At 35.4% G+C, this 19,591-nt stretch overlaps 1 protein-coding gene across 2 annotated transcripts in view; it reads right to left on the bottom strand.

Moving 5' to 3' along the window:
* PDS5A (PDS5 cohesin associated factor A) overlaps positions 1-19,591 on the bottom strand; it is a 77,964-nt gene that overhangs the window by 35,135 nt on the left and 23,238 nt on the right. For both annotated transcript variants that reach the window (XM_036382071.2, XM_036382070.2), the window contains exons 3-11: positions 12,117-12,320; positions 11,608-11,694; positions 10,726-10,823; positions 10,111-10,237; positions 6,696-6,776; positions 5,105-5,245; positions 3,919-4,034; positions 3,030-3,124; positions 2,010-2,155 (exon numbers count right to left, since the gene is read on the bottom strand). In XM_036382071.2, the coding sequence (XP_036237964.1) occupies positions 2,010-2,155; positions 3,030-3,124; positions 3,919-4,034; positions 5,105-5,245; positions 6,696-6,776; positions 10,111-10,237; positions 10,726-10,823; positions 11,608-11,694; positions 12,117-12,320 (1,095 nt within the window). The remainder of the gene's footprint in view (positions 1-2,009; positions 2,156-3,029; positions 3,125-3,918; positions 4,035-5,104; positions 5,246-6,695; positions 6,777-10,110; positions 10,238-10,725; positions 10,824-11,607; positions 11,695-12,116; positions 12,321-19,591) is intronic.

The raw sequence follows: 19,591 nt of genomic DNA, 5'->3' as shown, positions 1-19,591 counted from the left end.
CCAAAGAGCATGGAGCCACATCTGAAAAAATGTAAACAGGAAACAGTATAAACTCTGGCAAATTGAAAGTAAATCCTTGATGAAGCATGGGCAATAGTTTCAAAATGAAGTTATTAAAAGCATACTAACTAAACACCTTCACCAAAGACTGCAGAAGCAGGAAGCCTTCCAGACCCTTTATGTATGGCTGAGAGACAAACAGATTTATTCCAGGAGAGCTCTGAAGAGGTTTCTTAACGTATCATTAAGAGACATTTTAAAAAAATTAATAAAGCAAGCAGGAAGAAAATAATTAAGATTTTGTAATCTTAATTACAAAAGGTGGTAACCGATCTATGACTTTTACAAGAATTTAGACATTATATACCAAATACTAATTATTCTATTTTTGCAATCTGTCCATAAGGAGATTGAAGACAGCAAATGTGAAAGAAACCAAAGGGTGTGAAGAGGAACAATGTGCCTCTCAAAAGAACATCTGATTTGGAATGGGCAAACAGGTTGAAATAGAACAGTAACGACAAGAAGGAGCTGACACTACTGAAAAATAAGTTACAGAAATGTGTCTATGAACTTTACATAATGGGAAGTTTTATCTAAGAAAAAATAACTTTTAGCAGATCCAGAAGTCTATCAGTAAAATGCATTAGGATCCCAAAAGATTTCCAACAAAGCCTCGTACCAGAGGGCCTTAAAATAAAAATTCTGTTGTGAATTAATTATCAACTAAAACATAGGGGGAAATAGCTGGAAATAAATGACTGATTTTCACAATGAAAGGAACAAAATAAACCTGTAGATGAAGTCAGAAAGGAATCTCAGACATTTAACATATGAAAACTATTACAAAATGAACTGAACAGTGTGTGTAAAATTTACTGAGGTAGTCAGATGTAACATAATTAAGAATTGCAGAAAAATGTCATGCTACTGAATTGTTACAGTATGAAATGGAAGAAATTCAGATTAAGGATAGGTATTCCCACCAGCATTAACTCTGCATGTACAGTATCTGGCAGTATACCACCGGAAGTTATTAAAGAAAAACACTGACATTAACATGAATGTTTTCCATATCTGTCAGCTCAGTGCTCAGAAATAGCAGAAGAGACAGACAGAACGTTTCAGAGTAAGAAAAAAAATTATCATCAAGTATGTAACACGGTGCAAACTCTGAATGCCATTCAAAATCAGATGTTCTGGTGAGTAGCATGTTGCTCCTAAGTCTGGTCATCTTAGTTCCAACACGACAGAGAACATGCAGACAAGAATGATCAGCAGTATGTAACAATCAATTTGTGTGGAAGTTAATCAGGTGATTCTTTAGAATAGAAAAGAAAGACTTAGAGAAGATATGGCATTCATATTTATTAAATATAAATGAGTCAAAGAATATCCATTATTTTATGTAATCCAAGATCTATGAGATACCAAATCAAATGATCAGTCAAGTTAAAAGCAAACAAGTGAAGTTATTTTTCCCAAACAGGCATTAAACTTTAATTTACTGATGCATATGCCATGGAGGCTTATAAAGTACAAATAAATTCAAGAAAGAACTTGATAAATACATGGAATAAAGTTCTGTTGAAAGTTATTATGAGCATGGGCCAGCAGACTTAAGAAATCCTTAAATCACAATTGTTGGATTTGTGATTTAAGGATTTAAGCCTTAAATCACAAATCCAAAGCTGATGACTGTGAGAATTATAATGGGTTATAGTGACCTTTGGCTTAAACATGTGTGACCATTCTTATGTTCTTGCAATGTAACTGTGTTTATCACAAGTCAATGACCCTATTTGCTTGACAAGACTTGATTGATGCCACCATAATATGGAATTTTTATTAAGATGTTCTTGTAAGAAAATAATTTTTTTTCTGTGAGTACTCCTGTTAATAGTCAACTCTGAAGATTCTCTGATTCCGTGGCTTCAGGTTTTTATTTTACTTTTAGTGAAGTATATTAGAGCAGGTCATTGCTGAAAACACACTCTTAACACACTTACCCGTTTGTCCAGCGTTCTTTCCCTCACAAAGCCAAGCAGCTGGTCATTGACCAAAGAGAGATCTCTCTTGCCCGCAGTGATAATTGTAACAATAACATCATGTCGAATGGCTTCTTCTGGGTCGTGTGATCTAACCTTCAAATATTCTGTCATGAGCAGAAACAATGAGAAGCTTGGCTTTTTTATGTAGGTGTGATGTATTCTGATTTATTACTAATGTTTAATCAATTAAATGTCTCATATATCACAACTACGTTATCTATTAAATATAGAGCCACTGACAGGAAACATCTGTTCCAATGTTTTCTATGTTAAAGTTTTATCAAACAATTAGGTAACTGTAAATATCAGAAGAAAATAGGAGAGATAGCTTTTATGATAACATCATTTGCAAGAAGCAATAAAGTGAAATAAAGTTGACTAGAATGCACTGTAAGTAAAGGGGGGGTGAGGGAATAAGAAGAAACAAAAAGAAACTCTCATTCCCTAAGAGTAAAAAATATGAATAATAAATCAGAAATACTGACAATTGTTGTAGAATAGCTTGCATCAAAAAACAACACTATTTTCAGTTAAGCCTGAAAATCTTTAATGGGATACTGTAGAGAAAGAAGAAAACTTCATAGTTTACATCAGCAAAAAGGCTTTTTTTGAGGTCAGTGGAAAGAGTAGTGGGGAACTAGTTCTGAAAATAAGCCAGGGTGTCAAACCAATATTTGCTTTGCCTTACCCTAAAGTTTCTTTAGAACTTGAAATTACTTTAAAATTCATTCTGCAATGGATAGCTTCTTCACTACTCACTCTTACAAAGGCCCACACAAAGCCACACACTCCTCCTCTATCTAATTACTAGCACTCATCTTCAACAGAAATCAGTTACTCAGCAAATACCTCTTCCATCCCCCCTTATCAAGCATTGGACTTGGTGCATTTCAGAACCAGACTGCTACGTACAAAAATAGTTACACAGTCCCTTGCTCATTTTGTAGATTATTCTAAACCCCTGTATGAGCATCTCACCAGTGAGGTCTTTTGCTAAGTCTGGATGGTTCATTAAGCAATGACTGGCGAATTTCACACTCTCTAATCTCACAGGGACATGGATATCATTGAACCTAGAGGGATAGAAGATAATGAATGTTAATTTTTAATTAGCTTTGCAAATCAGTATTATTCTCTATGTAGTAACATGTGTTGATAATACGTTCTGTTAACTATTAGAATACTTTTATATGGCAAAATTAGAGAATATAAATGTTTTGAATTTCTCTCAATAATGTACCTCATACAAATATTTGTTATTTCTTGTGAAATTCAGTCAGGACTAAAATTAAAGAATGAATATGGTGTATGTAGATAAATTGTTGACCCAATAGATTTTGCCCACTGACTTCTGAACACAGGTCTCCATACAATGTCAATTGTGTGTGTGCATGTACACACACACACACAGAAAATTACAGAAATGTAAACGGGCATCACCAGGAACCATTTGAAAATGTTCTCTTTTTAAAAGATTATGAACTTCTACATTTATGTAAAATAAAGTATCTCTTCACTCAGAAAGGTAAATGCCAAGCAACACAGTGTTGCAGATGCAGCTGAACAGTATGAAATTTCAGACAATGCTGGCATAGCTATTGTGTAAATTCTGCTATGCATACAATGTGCTGTCTGTCTAACTTATATGGCCATAGCTGACAGCAATATAGCAGCGGTCTTTCAGGCTTCTTCCTTCTAAAATATAACTGTATGCAGTTTTCTGCTTTGATGATTTAATAAGGAACTCGTTCAAATATAAATAGTTACATCTTCTAGAAAGAAAATGAAAAATGCAATACTCTAAAAAAACAGAAAAAAGAACATCAAAAAAGAACAGAAATTCAGAACTCTATCCCATTCCTCTTACCGCCCAAGAAAGCACTGCCAAAGAGGTCGATTTTGTGTGGCCAGATCAGAATCTTTGGAGCCAAAGAGTTTAGCCAGAAGTCGAACAACAGCCAAACGTTCTTCTCCGTCATTGCTCTAAAAATCAAAATATGAAAAAGGAACAGTAAATCATTACCTGTAATATCTTAGTAATAATTTTATTTCTGTTTTTTTAACAGTTGGATTAAAAACTATTGAAAGTATTGAATTTGAAAGTATTTCTGATAATCCTCGCTCTCTTTAATTACCTTATAGGATTCATACGAGACAAAATATACAAATATACATATTAAGCTAATGACTTACAGACACTGAATAGATGGCTGGGCTTTTAAAGAACCTTCATTTCACCAATAAAAACCCATACACAGTACTCTAATATACATCTGACAAAATAAACAATTAATTATTTGTTTTAAAACATTTTTAAGACTATTTTATGTGTGTGGAAAAGACACCAATTAAGATGTTATAAACACATATGCACTAATGAAAGCCACATGTAATTTCACCAAATACCTATTTCTTGGTTACTTTTGTTTGTTGCAACCATAGCCTACATGTACATCCACACATGCAAAATTATTTCTGTTGTCCACTTACAATCTCAAGAAAGACAAATGGCTTTTCAATTAAAACCCCCACAGACTTCCAAATCAGGATAAATTAACTGTTTCCAAGGATTCAAATCAGTCAGCTAACTTATTAGCTGACAATAACAAATCTGATAAAATATTAGGAAATACTTCCCCTATTATTAAAGCATTATTTTATAAAAGAAAATTCTGCAAATCGATACTGAAGCTAACACATTTGCATTTCATAAGATAAGCCAACCACAGCCTAATTACTTTATAAATTTTGGGTGCAATCCAAAGATTAAGTACATAAAGCTTTTGCATTAGACTGCATTAATTTATCATTATAATGATTATATATATATTGTGTGCATAATACATGTTTGCAAGCACAATAAGCACCTAATTGCATACTAATTTCCAATATCCTTTCTTTATTATTTACCTTCAAAATAAAGCAATAAATACAGAATTTTTATTCCCCTAGTAGAACACTTATTACATCTACAGTTCTTAATAAAACAAAAATTTTTAACAAAGCATTTTACAAAAATTTTACTGACTGTTCAAAGCTACATTGTAACCCACCTTCAGCTTGAATTCCAGCTGTGGCATGACAGACAGCAGTAAGTGAGGATCTATGGCAAAAAGCTCTTGTATCAAGTCAAACACATGTTCTGATAAGTCACTTACTGAAGACTTTCCCAGTACCAGAACCTGGTTAAAAAACTAAAATACAAACAATATTATGTAGTATATTTTCCTTCATTAATGCAAACATTATTTTAAAAATTCTTTTAATGTAGTATCATTAATGGTTTTATACTTATGGAAGGCATTCAAAGCACAATTTCTTCACTACATCAAAGCATTTTACCCTTACAATTTTGGCTCAAGCAAATTAAAAACATCCTTCCCAGTTCAGTTTTATTAACTCTATCAAGACGAGTTTAATAGATGACAATTTGATAATTTCAAATCTCAGTAACTATCTCCCAAGCAAAATTAACAAGTAATAGAAGAATTGTTAACTTAAAATGCATATTCACTCAGTAGAACACTGAACAAAAAAAACCCAGTGCTTTAAAAAAAATTTCTTATAATTGAAACCCAATCCAACTGAAGATCATCAAATACTGAAAATAAAGGTTCTCTGCTTCAAATCCATTTTAAAGAATGTCAGATGTCTTTATATTATGTCTTGCAATATTTGATGGCTAATGTATCAAGGTCATTAGTGATCTAACAGAAACAAACCAAAGTAGCCTAAATTATGAATTATTTATTTTTGGATTTATATAAAGTATATTAAAATTTAATACTTCCTATTAGATATTGTGGGTTAATATTATCTAAGCAGTGCAAATGCAATAGCAAAAAAAGCTATTACACACTTGAAAAAGAAAGTAAGGAGAATAATATTGACTCAACTCAAAGGTTACTTTATGTACTATCCTGTTTTCACATATGACTAATTATAAAGCTTAAAAAAACAGGGGAATGTGGTAACTGTTAGTCAGATTCCTTGAGCTTTTAAGTACTTATTGATTAATCTTTTATGAATCTGCCTAATTCCTTTTTAAATTACTCTGAATTTTATTAATTCTATTGGCTTCAGCACCAAGGAAAGGCAACAGAATGGATCAGAACACATTCGTCAAAGACTGCAGTAGCTGTATTAATGTGCAGAACATACAACACTTACATTCAACAAGAAGGAATTGTAATTTGAAGGAAGCCTTGTAAAAAGCATACTTCTTTTACTCTTTATGACTACAAGTCAGAGCACGTGTAGGAGGGGAAAGAAAATCTAGCAAAGAGCCGGTAGGTTGAAATGCTTCATCCTAAAGCTTGGTATGAAATAAGGCTGCCTGGTTGCTGCACATATGAACTATTAATAATTCCTTTTCTTGTAACAGAATTTTTAGTGGCCAGCTATTTTCACAGCCTAGATTTAGGCTTAACATTACAATGAGATGGATAAAAATTAATTTCCTCTTTGCTTATTTGAAATACTCCACACACTTTACAACCAAGCCAACAATATCCTATTTGGAAAACTGTAGTAGCTTCTATAAACAATATTTAAAAGAAAAAAAATGCCCATAAAATCTCCAATAAATGAAGACAGTAACAAGAACACTTATTACTTGCAGGTAACATGGATTAATTTACATACATTGGCAATACATGGTTCAATGGTCTGGACGGTCCTTTTCAACAGGACTTTTGCAAGATCAAACGCTTGTTTGTTAAGGTTCTGAAATAAAGAAAATATAATAAAATTTTACAGAGTTTTCACTCACAAAAACAGATTTTGAAGAAACATTATCATTCCTGAATACTCTGAAAATTAACGTGCACCAAATCTGGCACTGAAAAATGAATGAATTTAAATTAATATTTAAATGTGGTTTTGTCTGCCCCTCGCATACTCATTAAAGATACACTCTGTAGCAAGTTCAGCCTTGTCTAGAGAGTAAAACTGTGCACTGACTTCTCCACAAACTGTATCATATGCTCTGAGACAGCCCACAATGAGACTACACAAAGCACCTACACGGGGCAGAGTTAGCAGTTAACTTTCCAAGTAAGCATTTGATTGTAACATGACAAATCTGAACACTGATATATTGCTCTTGAGCAAGAAAAAGAATGTAACTGCATATCTGAAAAATTTTTCTGTCCAAGTCTGTACAAATCCCATACGCAGTATCTCATATCATCTAAGTTTAATGCAGCTTGGACGGGAAAAATGATATGGATGAGCTGATTGCCCTGAAAACTACAAATCACAGCAGACAAAAGGCAGGTAAAGCCTAGGGATGACTGATTCTTGGAAATATGGTATTTGGCAAATCTACACTGAGAACAACTCCCTCACGTTCTTTTAATTAATGAGATGACAAAGACAGTTCATCAACAGATAGTAAAGAGAAACAAGGTGGCCAAAGGCTCAAACAAATATTTCTTCAGTCACCAAAGCACTAAACTGATGTCTTGTTATAGAAGACAGACATATTTGTATGAATCTTCTCAAAAAATATCCCAATACTTTCTTCCCAAACCCAGCCATGATTAAAACCTTGTTGACTGGTATTAAACTAAATGACTGTGAATCTCAAACTTTAAAATACAATTTCTATGGAACTTCCATATGGATTCTTCCACACAACCAAACCAACAACACAAATACACAAGCAAACACAGAACACCACAATACCGAAGAATCAAACACCAAAACAGCCTAGAAAACAAATATGTAACTTAATAAAACAAATCAACTTCTTCAGCTATTAGAAGAAAAGAAACCCTGTCTGGATAACCCATGCTGTAGAACATGCAGAAGAAAATATAGATTTTTAACACATGAAAATGTTTTTAAGGAATAACTTATGTAAAACTGGGAAGAAAAATATTCACTGAATAGCACTACTTTTAAAGTTAATATAAAGAACTACAGTTTGAGGCCACAGGTCAAAATGTGAGCAAAATGTGACATGCTACTGCTACTGAAAACCTGAATTTACTAGATGAGTCACATTAGCACACACAGAGAACAATCACTTTACACCATCACTTTACTAAGAACAGATGTACAAATTAATATAATCTAGATTCAGAGGTACACTGTATATCATGTCTAATTAAAAAAACACCACCTCAGACTTCATTATCCAAACCACATTATTTCAGCTTCTTTACAAGGACAAACTTCCATCTAGTCTTGCCAGACTGATATTTTTCTTATGTCATAGCAGAGAATGACTGGTAATTTGACTGCTCTGCACAGACCTAGAAGTATTGCTATTGCATGCATTCTACAAGAAAATCAACTGTGCTCTTAAGGCTACAGTGCTTCTGATTTACATATCTAAAGGCAAGCAACATAATCACAGAATTTTCTTGCAGATCTGTTCATGAAAGGAGAACATAGTTACATTAGTCAAACTCCCATAGGCAGATCAGACAGAAGAACTTTCTGGTTGTTTTTTTCTTTTTTTGAACTACCATGGTAAAGCAGTCAGTTAAGTGCTGCTGTTACAGGGAACAAAGAAAGTAACAAAGAAAGACACACTGACCAAATTACAATACTGAGCACTGCCTACAGGACATTTTTTGCTCAGTCATGACCAAGAGCTGGTAAGAATGGCACCAATCCTCTAAGTGACACTAAAGTGACCAAGAGCCGTTAAGAATGGCACCAATCCTCTAAGTGACACTAAATTACAACCCAATATTTAAACCAAGTTTGTCTCCTTCTTTATCAGAGCCTCGCTTGAGAATTTTCTTGATTAGGCAAAACTATAACAACGTTAATGTTAAAGGATCATATTCACTTTTACTTTGCCTAAATCAAGTAGTCACAACACAATGTTAAGTTGCACAAGGTTTTACTGGGCCTTTGTACCCTCAGAGCAATGCCCATCATTGTCAACAGCATCACCTCAGATCACCACCCTCTACTTCCACTCCTTATATCTACTTGCCTCTAATTTATTAGAAGCAACTTACAAAGAACAGCGTATTTTCACAAGGACTCTTGTTACAAGAGGCTCTCTGTATTAGCAGTTTCAGTAAGACACTATCTCATTGCTGTCAATAAAAATTACTTGATAGAATGCCATTCCTGTCTCATGATTATGACAGAAGGAATGCAAACTCATCAGGCAATAGATACTTTTATAAGCTTGATGAGATTTCACAGGTAAATGACAATGGCCATACTAATACTGATTTAATTATCTAGTCATGGATGGACATGCCTTAATTTTTGTAATCATTTTAAATTAACAAATGAGCAAACAGAAACATATACTTGGTAATCATATACTTGGCAGTTCATCTCCTCTTACTAATAACTGAAACTTACAGTACTCTATACTATTTTTGTTAAGTACAAGTGTTTTAGCAAGGGAATTTTCTTGGCCAGTGTAAGGCATCACCATCATCAGCTTGCACCTCATTTTCCTTTATTTTACAGCTAAAGGAGTTGTGTTTATTTACTTTTTAACTTTATTAAGGCATTACAGTGAAGGAACTTGAAAAGCTCAAGTGCAGTCCCAGTGATCCCCTCTTCAAGGAACATACAATTCCTCTAGAAGGGCAGTGTTCTGTGTCACTTTGTTCCTTATAAATGAATTAAATGAAGAAAGACAATGGAAGGGGTGGAAAGCACAACTAGGAAGGTGCAGTGAAGTCTGACTGGCAAGCTGGGGAGAACAGAAAGACACCACAGAAATCTTGGGAATATCTTTCCCCCGCCCTCCTTCTTTTAAATTCAAAAATATTTAATATCTTCTCTATTAAAAAGACCCCAACATATCCAAAAAGTGAAACAACCAACTACCTACAATCCTCAAGATACAATGTTTTCCTATTATATTTGCTTGAAAACACTTTATTTATGTGTCAGTGAGGTGGCACAATCTCTCTGTAACAAATAATCTAGACACAGCTAATCAACAGCACCAGGTAATCCCCAAATGAAAGTGAGAAAATAAACAGTCACAATAGCTGAAGTGTATAAAGAGATAAACAATATGCAGAAGGCAGTAAGTATACTGTTATAATAACAATTTTACTTGGCAGACCTTGTGTGCAGGAATGAGGTTAATCAAAATTGAGTCCAGCAGCTCCTGAGTTACTCCATCGCCTTCCATGATGATAGAACTCATCAAATCCAGCATATGCATTTGTACCTTCTGGTTGTGGCTATTACTAAGATCATAAAGAATATTTTCAATATTAAATTCTCAGACTCGGACAAATACTAACAGTACGATCAAGAAACAGCATCAAATGTTGTCTAGTTTGCTCTCCCTTACACTCTCCACATCTCAAAACTATTTTATGTGCCTTTCTTCTCTTATAGAAAGGTTCAAAAATCTAGAACAATCTAGCTCTGCTTTAAGACAATCAAAATTAAAAACAGGACAATAACAACCAATACAAAAATGTAGATAAACTAATAGGAAAGAAATATACTGCTGTAACATGGACAGCAAATTTTAAAACATCTACTTTCAGACACACACCCCTCCATAATGACAGCAGTTCACACCCATTTGCTTTCCTGGTAGCTCCTCATTTAGGGAAATAAAGACTTCTGTTCAGACCTATTTATCTGTAGACTATGCCATGATTCAGTCTACTCCCAAACCTGATGATATTTTGACAATTAATATAATGGAAATTATTCAACTTACTTGATAACTGAAAAAAGAGTCCTAAAAAGCTGAATAAAAATGTCATTGCAATCTTCCAACTCAAAGCAGATGTTGTAAGATTTGACCCAAGCTAAATTCTAAAACAAAAATGAGGATATTTAGGCTAGTACAACTTCACATTAAGTAACAACATAATCATGTTAGCTATGGGGTTTTTTCTGTTTAAGGAAAAATAATATACAATAGATGTAAGGACTTTGGGAAAAGAGACTGGATATTTGCTTTGCATATAAAGAGCTCCTAACACAGGGTTTTGCAAGATATATCCAGAAAACTCTAAATACAGGATGATCTGATTTCTTAAGTATGAAAGCCAATTGACAGAACTTGTTCATATAATAAGACCTTATTTTTTCTTCATGCTATGAAACAATACAATTTTAAACATCATGTTTTAAACATCAAGTATCTTGTTTACAAATGAGATACTATTTCTAAAAGCACATTGAACCCCACCACTCTGTTCTTGTCAAGAGTATGGTTTTGCAATGTTTTTAAAGCAAAAATCTTACATTCCTCCTCCCATCACCAATATAGGCACATTGGCATTTAATCAGCATTTGAGATTTTCTCTCTTGATAAAAAACCCCCAATGCAAGGAATTGTAGATAAAGGCTAAATTTCAATTCATACCAATTGTTTAGATAACTGGTCCTCAACTACAGATTAACAAACTTATTAAACACAAACAGCACTTTAAGTACTAAAATACGTGATTCACTGAACTTTAATGAGACTGCTATGATTTACAGAGTAGAAGAAATTTGCCAGGCATACTGGCACATGAGGAGAACAACTGGTTACACTTCTTAGGTTTACAGATCTAATACCATCTACTGAAAGTTATAACTATTGTGTTACCTCTAACAAGTAAAAGTATCTGTTAAATTGAGGGCTCTTCGTGTCCTCCAAGCCTTTTAATTGTCTTGTAATAAACAAGAATATGTCCTGTCAAAAAACAAAGTTTACAAGCTTGATTCAGCAGAAGATGAAAATACAATCCTTTAGTAGTGATATCTATCCACATTTTCAAATTCATAATGTGAGAACATCAAATTGTCTTTTTTAGGCATTGACAGAAAGCTATCACCAACACAGATACTGGCCATCTAGCATTCCTTTACACATCTCTGGCCCTTAAGTATTACACTGACTTACAGGATTAAAGCAACTTCTCTTTAATAAAACTAAAAATCAGTATACATGGGAATAAAAACATTTTTCTGTTAATTTTTGGGGTTTTTTGTTGGCGGGGGGAGATTGTTTGGTTTGTTTGGGTTTGGTTTGGTTTTTTTTTAAGGGGGCAGTTTATATTTTCTTCAGTAAGAATAAGGTGGGAGAAAAGCCTTTATCTTATGAGGTATTTTTACCTTAAGTTTGTCATGGGAAGTATATGGAGCTTCAGGAGCATAGATACGAAAGATATCAGCCAAGCAACATGCTACAAGGAGGCGCACATCTTTATTGGGATTCCTGAGGAAGAATTCAGATGCAAGGTGCAAGGCTAATGGGAGATACTGCTGCTTCTCATCTTCTGAGTCCTGGTCCATATCCATGAAGGTTTTCACCACCATCTGAAAAACACCGGAAAAAAAACCTGAGTTCTTTCTGCTTTTATTCCTTATTACTAAACAAAACTTTTTAAAAGGATGCAGTGCTATCAATACATCTTCTGCTGAATAATCAAAATTAGTACTTGAATTTTTTTGTTAGGACAAATATCAGAAAAAGGGAAGCATTAACCTGATACTTAGAGGTTTATTGAACTCAATAATTTAGATTAAAACATGTTTAAATTAACCATGTTGCAGTTCTGCTTATTTTGTCAATCTTGGCCTGAGGTACAGCACAGAAACTGCTGCGCACAGATGAGGTTGGAGATGGCAGCATCCCTTCCTCAAGCAGTTCCATTGCACTTCCAAGTGAGGACTCACCTCAGTATGAATGGTGTGAGGGGCAGTAAGCCATCTGGCCTAACACATGGCTACAGTACAATGCAGCTGCCTTAGAGCTGTGCCAGGACTAGAGCAGCCTAAGAGGCCACTCTTAACACTCTGCCTCTACTGAGGCACAGACCTCACAAAGTACTTTACATATGCACAATCTTTTTATCTAGTTTAAACAAACCAGATACTGGATAATTTAATCCCTCATGTTAAATAAATCTTAACACTGCAGATATCTTTCTGCATATTTAGAGCTGCATCTTTAGCCTTATTAACATAATGTAATAAATTAACCACATGGTTTCCTTGTTTCTTCTAGCACAGCTAAGAACTACTAATTCCTATGAAATGCCACCAAATTCGTTTATTTTTAATTATTATACAACCCTGGTTAATTGAAACTTCTCAATGTAATGATTTGGCAAAACTGAAAGTAATAATTTAGTTTGAAGTAATAAAAAGTTGCAGATTTTAATTTTAGAATAGTGTTTGTTAAAATATGAAAATGACTTCAAGGATGTCAGCACAGAACAGGCAGACGTGCTAGAGACTCTAAGAATGACCTTAGTGAAATCAGTCTTTGTGTTCCGTTCCTCCGTGTCACTTGAGCATCATTAAGAGTTAAAACTGTGAAGGACAGCCACACTGTATGCCAACAGGATTTGGTATACCCACTACAGACACAGTATGCACAGTGCACAAAATGAAGAGATACCAGATTTGACCCAAATCTTGATGGGTGAAATTCACCTCTAAAATGATAATAGTAAAACACAAAAGAAGACTGAGCTCACACAGCTAATAAATACATCCCTTACTCTAACCAGAATTTTTTTGTTATGGTGTCATTCAAATGATTCTAGGGTTGCTTCTCCATTATTAAGCACATCCATGCTTCCAACATGAAAGTGCTGTGTTCCAGCTTTCTTTCCTTCCTGAGTTTTGAAATACAGTTTTAAATTCAGATCTTATAAATTAAAATAAATGTTTGACAGCAATCTCTCCTACACTACATTACTTAAAAATCCTCCTCCCTTTCCAGAAATGTACAAGTATAATTTGCCACAATTTGCCACAAAGACTAAAAAGAGGAGATGGGAGAAGAGAAAAACCCTACACAACAATAAACAGAAAAAAAGAGAACTTTAAATCTACAGCCCAGAAAAGCACAAATTCTACCTTATTGGTCTATTTCCTTACAAATATTCTTAGGCTATGTTTTAAAGCCCTAGTTGAAAGCACAAAACCATTCTTCTACTGATTCTTAGGCTATGTTTTAAAGCCCTAGTTGAAAGCACAAAACCATTCTTCTACTGACAACTCAAGTCTGCCTGTTACAGGGCCTTTTGTTGCTGCATCCTGGGGTGCATCAGGCACAGCATCACCAGCTGGTCAAGGGAGGGCTCTGCTCTGGGGTAGCCTCCACTGGAGTCCTGGATATAGCCAGAAATTGATCTGCTAAAATAATCTGCTAATGAAACTGAAAACCTAAAATAAACTCTATAGATACAAATCTAAAAGGCTAAAGTCCAAATAATGTAATGCTTTGAATGTCCAAACTGGAAACCACTCATTAACATGCTAAGACAAAAAATGTGATCAAATTGTAACAGGAATTCACTACTTTTTCAGACTACAGTAGTACTGTCTGATGTCTGGCTATACAGTTGAAACTATTTTGAACACTAACACTCATTTATATAAAAAGCCTACATACTTAGCAGCTTTCACAACAAAAAAATCTGTTACTGTACTCTGTGCAAAAAGCAAGAGACAGAAAAATATTCTTTAATAATAATAATGTAGCATCATCCATTCCTTTCCAAACAATTAAGCAGTCAATTTAAACATTAATTCTAGCAAATGTAAACAGAATACAGCTATGCACATTTATGATTAAATTCATTCTGCATCACTTTTGATTGAATGCATCTCCATTAATTTGTCACATACTAGAACTTTAGTTAGCTTGAAAAAATAAAGTATTAGAACTATTCTGGAAATTCAATTATTGCCACTTTGACCACAGTACCCTGAAATTCTAATTATCTAATTATTCTAATTATTCTAATTATCAAAATTTTACTCTCCAGGCTCTGCAAACCAGTAAGTGAAATCACAGGATTGTAACACTGAAGCAATGCAAATGTCTTCGTTCAAACTTGCAAGAACAGCTAAATGAAGACTGCCAAAGTCACTCTCAGCATGTTAGGAACATACTCGAAAGTTAAAGCTTTCAGGAAGGTGTTCATCTGATTCTATCAACCATGCAGCACACAAGCCAGTCTAGGTTATCCTTTCACCCACTGGAGAGAAATACACAGACCATGAGTTCAAGCACAGATGTCTGATGACATCTACAGATGCTGGCTCAGTTTTGCCCTGGAACGCTGCAGCAGCCATGAAAGCAGCTCTGTGTGCCTTGAGGCCTGAAACGAGGCGAGATGAACAATACCTGCAGCTTCTTGTGAGACTGTCAGCCTTTCAACTGCACTGAAACACACACGGAGGCTGCCCAAGGGCTGATCACACACTGCCCACATCTCACATGCAGCTTACATGTGGCCTGCTTCCAAAGACCAAATCAGCATGGTAGCTTGCCCTGATGTGACTCAGCTGTGGCTCTTGTGCAAGAGCTATGCCTCAGACAGGAATATTAACTTTTGCTGTTCCATCTGCAGGATTTAGGAAAATGATTTGTTGGATCAGGAAGCCCTTCTACTGCTGAAAGATACTGATGATTCCAGCAATACAGGGGAGAGAGGTATATAAACACCAAGAGAGGACAGGGGAATCAAATCAGTACAGATACTGAAAAGACTCAAACCAGCAGCTGCAGGGAAGAAGCAGGCAGATCCAGAAAAGCCTTGCTGCGGTTGGCAGGACAAGCATAAGCCTCCAAGCCAGTCACAGCAGGGGGAAGGCGTGTACATGTTGCATTTGTTTTACTGCTCTTACACCAGCTTATTCACAGGGCTCCAAAGCACTCACATTTAACAACCCTTGGCTTGTAAAAAGACCAAGGAAAAATACTCAGTATTTAAAAAATCCCTTTGCAATCACTGAAAAAAGAAATTCAACAATTTAGAGAATTTGATCCCATTTGTTGTAACTAGGATGGTACTGTAAATTAACTTTAGTACTAGGATTAAATACAAAAGATATTTGAAAGTAAAACTTATCCAAATGGATGTGAATCCAGATGACACTTCAAGAGCTAGGACAATTCAAGGAGAGATGCCAAGAAAAGGCTGAAATCACAGCAGACTCAAATAATGCAACTGTCATCAGAGTGTTTTTACATCTTTCCTCACACAATTTAACCAGTAGTATAGGTGATTGTTAACTTTTAACAATAAATTATATTTTTATCTCAGATCTCACAGCAAAACATAGCAAAATGTTTCACAGACATGTGTCTCTGAAAAAAAATACTTCTGTGCAGTGCAGATTTAGGATGAGAAGCCTTCATCAGCCCCAGATGCAGCTCTATCTGTCAGCCAGAAGCATCAAACAAATGTGGAAGAGACACTAAAGTGTGAAGAAAAAGAAAAGAAAAACACTCAAATCGGGAGGTCCAGATGATTGTTATTTCAAAATCTTTAAATTCCTGACAAATGAAATCACAAATGTAGTACCACATGTTTTGTTGGCTTTTCTTTAAACAGCAAACAAGCAAAATAATCCCAAACAACAAACTATATACACACACTCCACCATCACCCTAAGATAATGCTGGAATAAGGGAGATACCAACTAAGCAGAAAGCACAATATTGATGTAGTAATCTAGAAAGGACTTCTTGCCAATACATCCAACAGGCTGACATCAACAGAATTTTATAATACAAACCAAACCTGGAACAGGTAAATAAACCCAGAAGTTGAGAAAAACAGGATAACACATAAAAAAAAATTACTTTGATGACCCTCATCTCCAAACAGCTCATGCCTTTAATAAAGATAATCAACACTTTACACAAGACTTAGTCTGAGTGTCAAGAACAGCATCACATTGAGCCACACGGAAATTGAGAAACTTAAAAGAGAAGAAAATTTTGCTACTATTGTCTCCTTAGCCCCTTCCCAAAGTGATAAACTGAAAGAATCTTTTGGAACCAAATGTATTGATTGGTGGAGAGTGGTGTTATAACTGACCCTATTACCATAAAAAACTGTGGTATGACAAGTAGGAATTGATGGTGATGACACAGTTACCGAATGGTTAATAGGACAGGATACTATATGAGAAGAAGAGAAATACCAAAAAATCACCATTGGTAAATTGTCATGTGCTTAGTGCTTAAATTCAAGACCTTATTAAAGCTGCCTTATCTGCTGTAAACATAGAAAAGAAAGATGGATATTCAGTAAGTAGTTATAAAGAATTTATGAGCCAACAGCAGGCCATGTACACAAAAACAATGCAAATGCAATTGCAGGATATGACAAAAGAAGGAAAGGAAAAAAAAAAAGCAAGACAACTCATGAAATGTAAAAATACTAAATGCTGATTTGAAGCACATTACTTAGTCCTGATTATCGTCACTAATTAAAAAAAAAATTTAAAATGACACAGGTACAGAATGTATTTGCCAAAGGAGTCTCAATTGCCTTTTCTTGTAAGGAGACATTTACCAGACTGTGCTAATTAAAAACAACAGCTGAAAACCTCTCTTTGGAGCCAGTACTGTTTAATATCTTTATGAATGATCTGGACTAAGGGATTGAGTGCACTCTCAGGAAATTCACAGATGACACTGAGATGGTTGGGAGTGTTGATCTTCTGGAGGGCACAGAGGCTCTGCAGAAGGATCTGGACAGGACAAACTGGTGGGCCAAGGCCAACGCTATGAGGTTCAACAAGGCCCCTGCCAGGTCCTGCACTTGGGTCACAACAAACCCAGGCAGTGCTACAGGCTGGGGCAGAGTGGCTGGAAAACTTCTCAGTGGAAAAGGAGCTGGGAGTGCTGGTCCACAGGCAGCTGACCATGAGCCAGTGTGTGCCCAGGTGGCCAAGGAACCAATGAGATCCTGGCCTGTGTCAGCAACAGTGTGGCCAGCAGGACCAGGGCAGTGACTGTCCTGCTATATTTGGCACTGGTGAAGCCACACCCTGAATCCTGTTTCCAATTCTGGGCCCCTCAGTTCAGGGAAGATTTTAAAGTGCTGGAGCAAGTCCAGAGAAGGGCAATGTCCCATTTTCACTACAAATTCTTTAATCTATACTCTCTGACAAGACATTTAACTGGCTTGGATAACCTGTGGAAGGGAAAAAAGAAAATGAAAAGTTGGACAAAAGATGATATAAAGCATATACACTCTGAGGAGCAAAGACTATTTGCTTTCTTCTTTATATATCCTGCTCACAACCTGAAGCCAATGAACAGAGTTTCCAGATGTGATAACAAATGTATCATATGAGCTGCAAAGTTGATGCAGGAATAGCTGGTAGCCACAGTGATACCCCCTGATTGGACAAACAGTTTAACTGGCTGTTCTTCCCATGGGGACTGACCTACACTAGGCTTTGCTCTGGAGTTCTGGCCAACTGACCAATCACAAGCAAAGAAGTCACAAATTGCTAATTTACCACTATTTCCTCATTGGTGAAACAGCATCTTCTGTATTATTTTACTTACATCAAGCAAGTCAGACTGTTTTCCAAAAACCTAGCTATTAAATTGATCTGACATGTGAAAAAGCAGAAAGATTGATTACTGCCTGTAATAAAAACAGTATACAGAGCAGACAGTTCATGGATTACTTGAAGTAACTTCCTTGATACATATTTTTAAGTAACTACAAAATGAATTCCAATATCACATAAACAGGACAAGAACTGTAACCAAATTGGGAGAGGGATTGTACCCACATATCTCTGTAATCAACACACAGCAGAATTCCAGTTCTGTTGTAAAGCTGTAAGATTCCTCGTACTAACATGAGTGGAACAGAAGGGGGGAAAACAAGGCAAATAAAATGAGAAAAATCAGATGCCTTAATTCAAAACACTTTTCATGGCACAAATTAGAACATGCTTTTTAAATTGTGCTTCAATATTTTGCTCTGCAAAAATCAGTCCTGTATTGATAATCAATCAGACTGACATCTTGGTTACAGCAATTCATATGGACTGCTGCAAGGAAAAGTTCCAAGAAAGTATGCTTCCCAAGAATGCAGTGGTGCAAAAGCAAGTAAAACTATGTCCTTCCTTCCCAGCAGAAGATAATCCTAATGCTGTTACCATTGCACGTATTAATCCTCTACTCTTTGGCCATGAACAAGCCCATGGGAAAAATCACATTCATGATGTGCAAAGAAAATACTACGTGCCTTTTCTTATCTCCACAGCCTTGTCAAAATACATTTTGCTCAGAACTGAGTATTTTAGAAAATATCACTGATTTAAAATTTTTACTAAAGTAGGATTTGGAAGATTCAAAACCACTTTTTGTAGACCCTCAGTTCCTTCACCACTGTTATAGGTAACTACATGCAACAGTAATGTGCTTTTTCCTCCAAGTAAACGCACTTTAAACCCAAGTCAAGTTTTTTTTGGTGTGTTTAACCAGGTACCACTATGCTTTGTGTAAGAACAACCTTCAAGTTCATTTGCATTCACACTATTGCAACAATATGGAATCTTTATAATCTGTCATTTCTTTTGAAATTATGACTATTCGAGTGATCACATGCAAACAAAATCATAGCTATCTGGAGACAGGTTTGAACTTTGTACTGCTAAGACTTGGCAAACAGGTCTGAATTTCTGTCTGGTTTTGGCTTCATGTGACACAGAGATCCCGTTTAACCACTTGCAGCCACCATCTCCTTCTCCCTTTCCTATTACTCACCCTGCCCTGCTTCTGGCCATGCAGTGGCAGCACACTTGTTGAA

Source organism: Molothrus ater, chromosome 4, assembly GCF_012460135.2.
Source record: "Molothrus ater isolate BHLD 08-10-18 breed brown headed cowbird chromosome 4, BPBGC_Mater_1.1, whole genome shotgun sequence".
Lineage (NCBI taxonomy): Eukaryota > Metazoa > Chordata > Aves > Passeriformes > Icteridae > Molothrus > Molothrus ater.
Note: the sequence above shows the minus strand (reverse complement) of the source record. Positions and strands in the feature narration are given on the sequence as shown.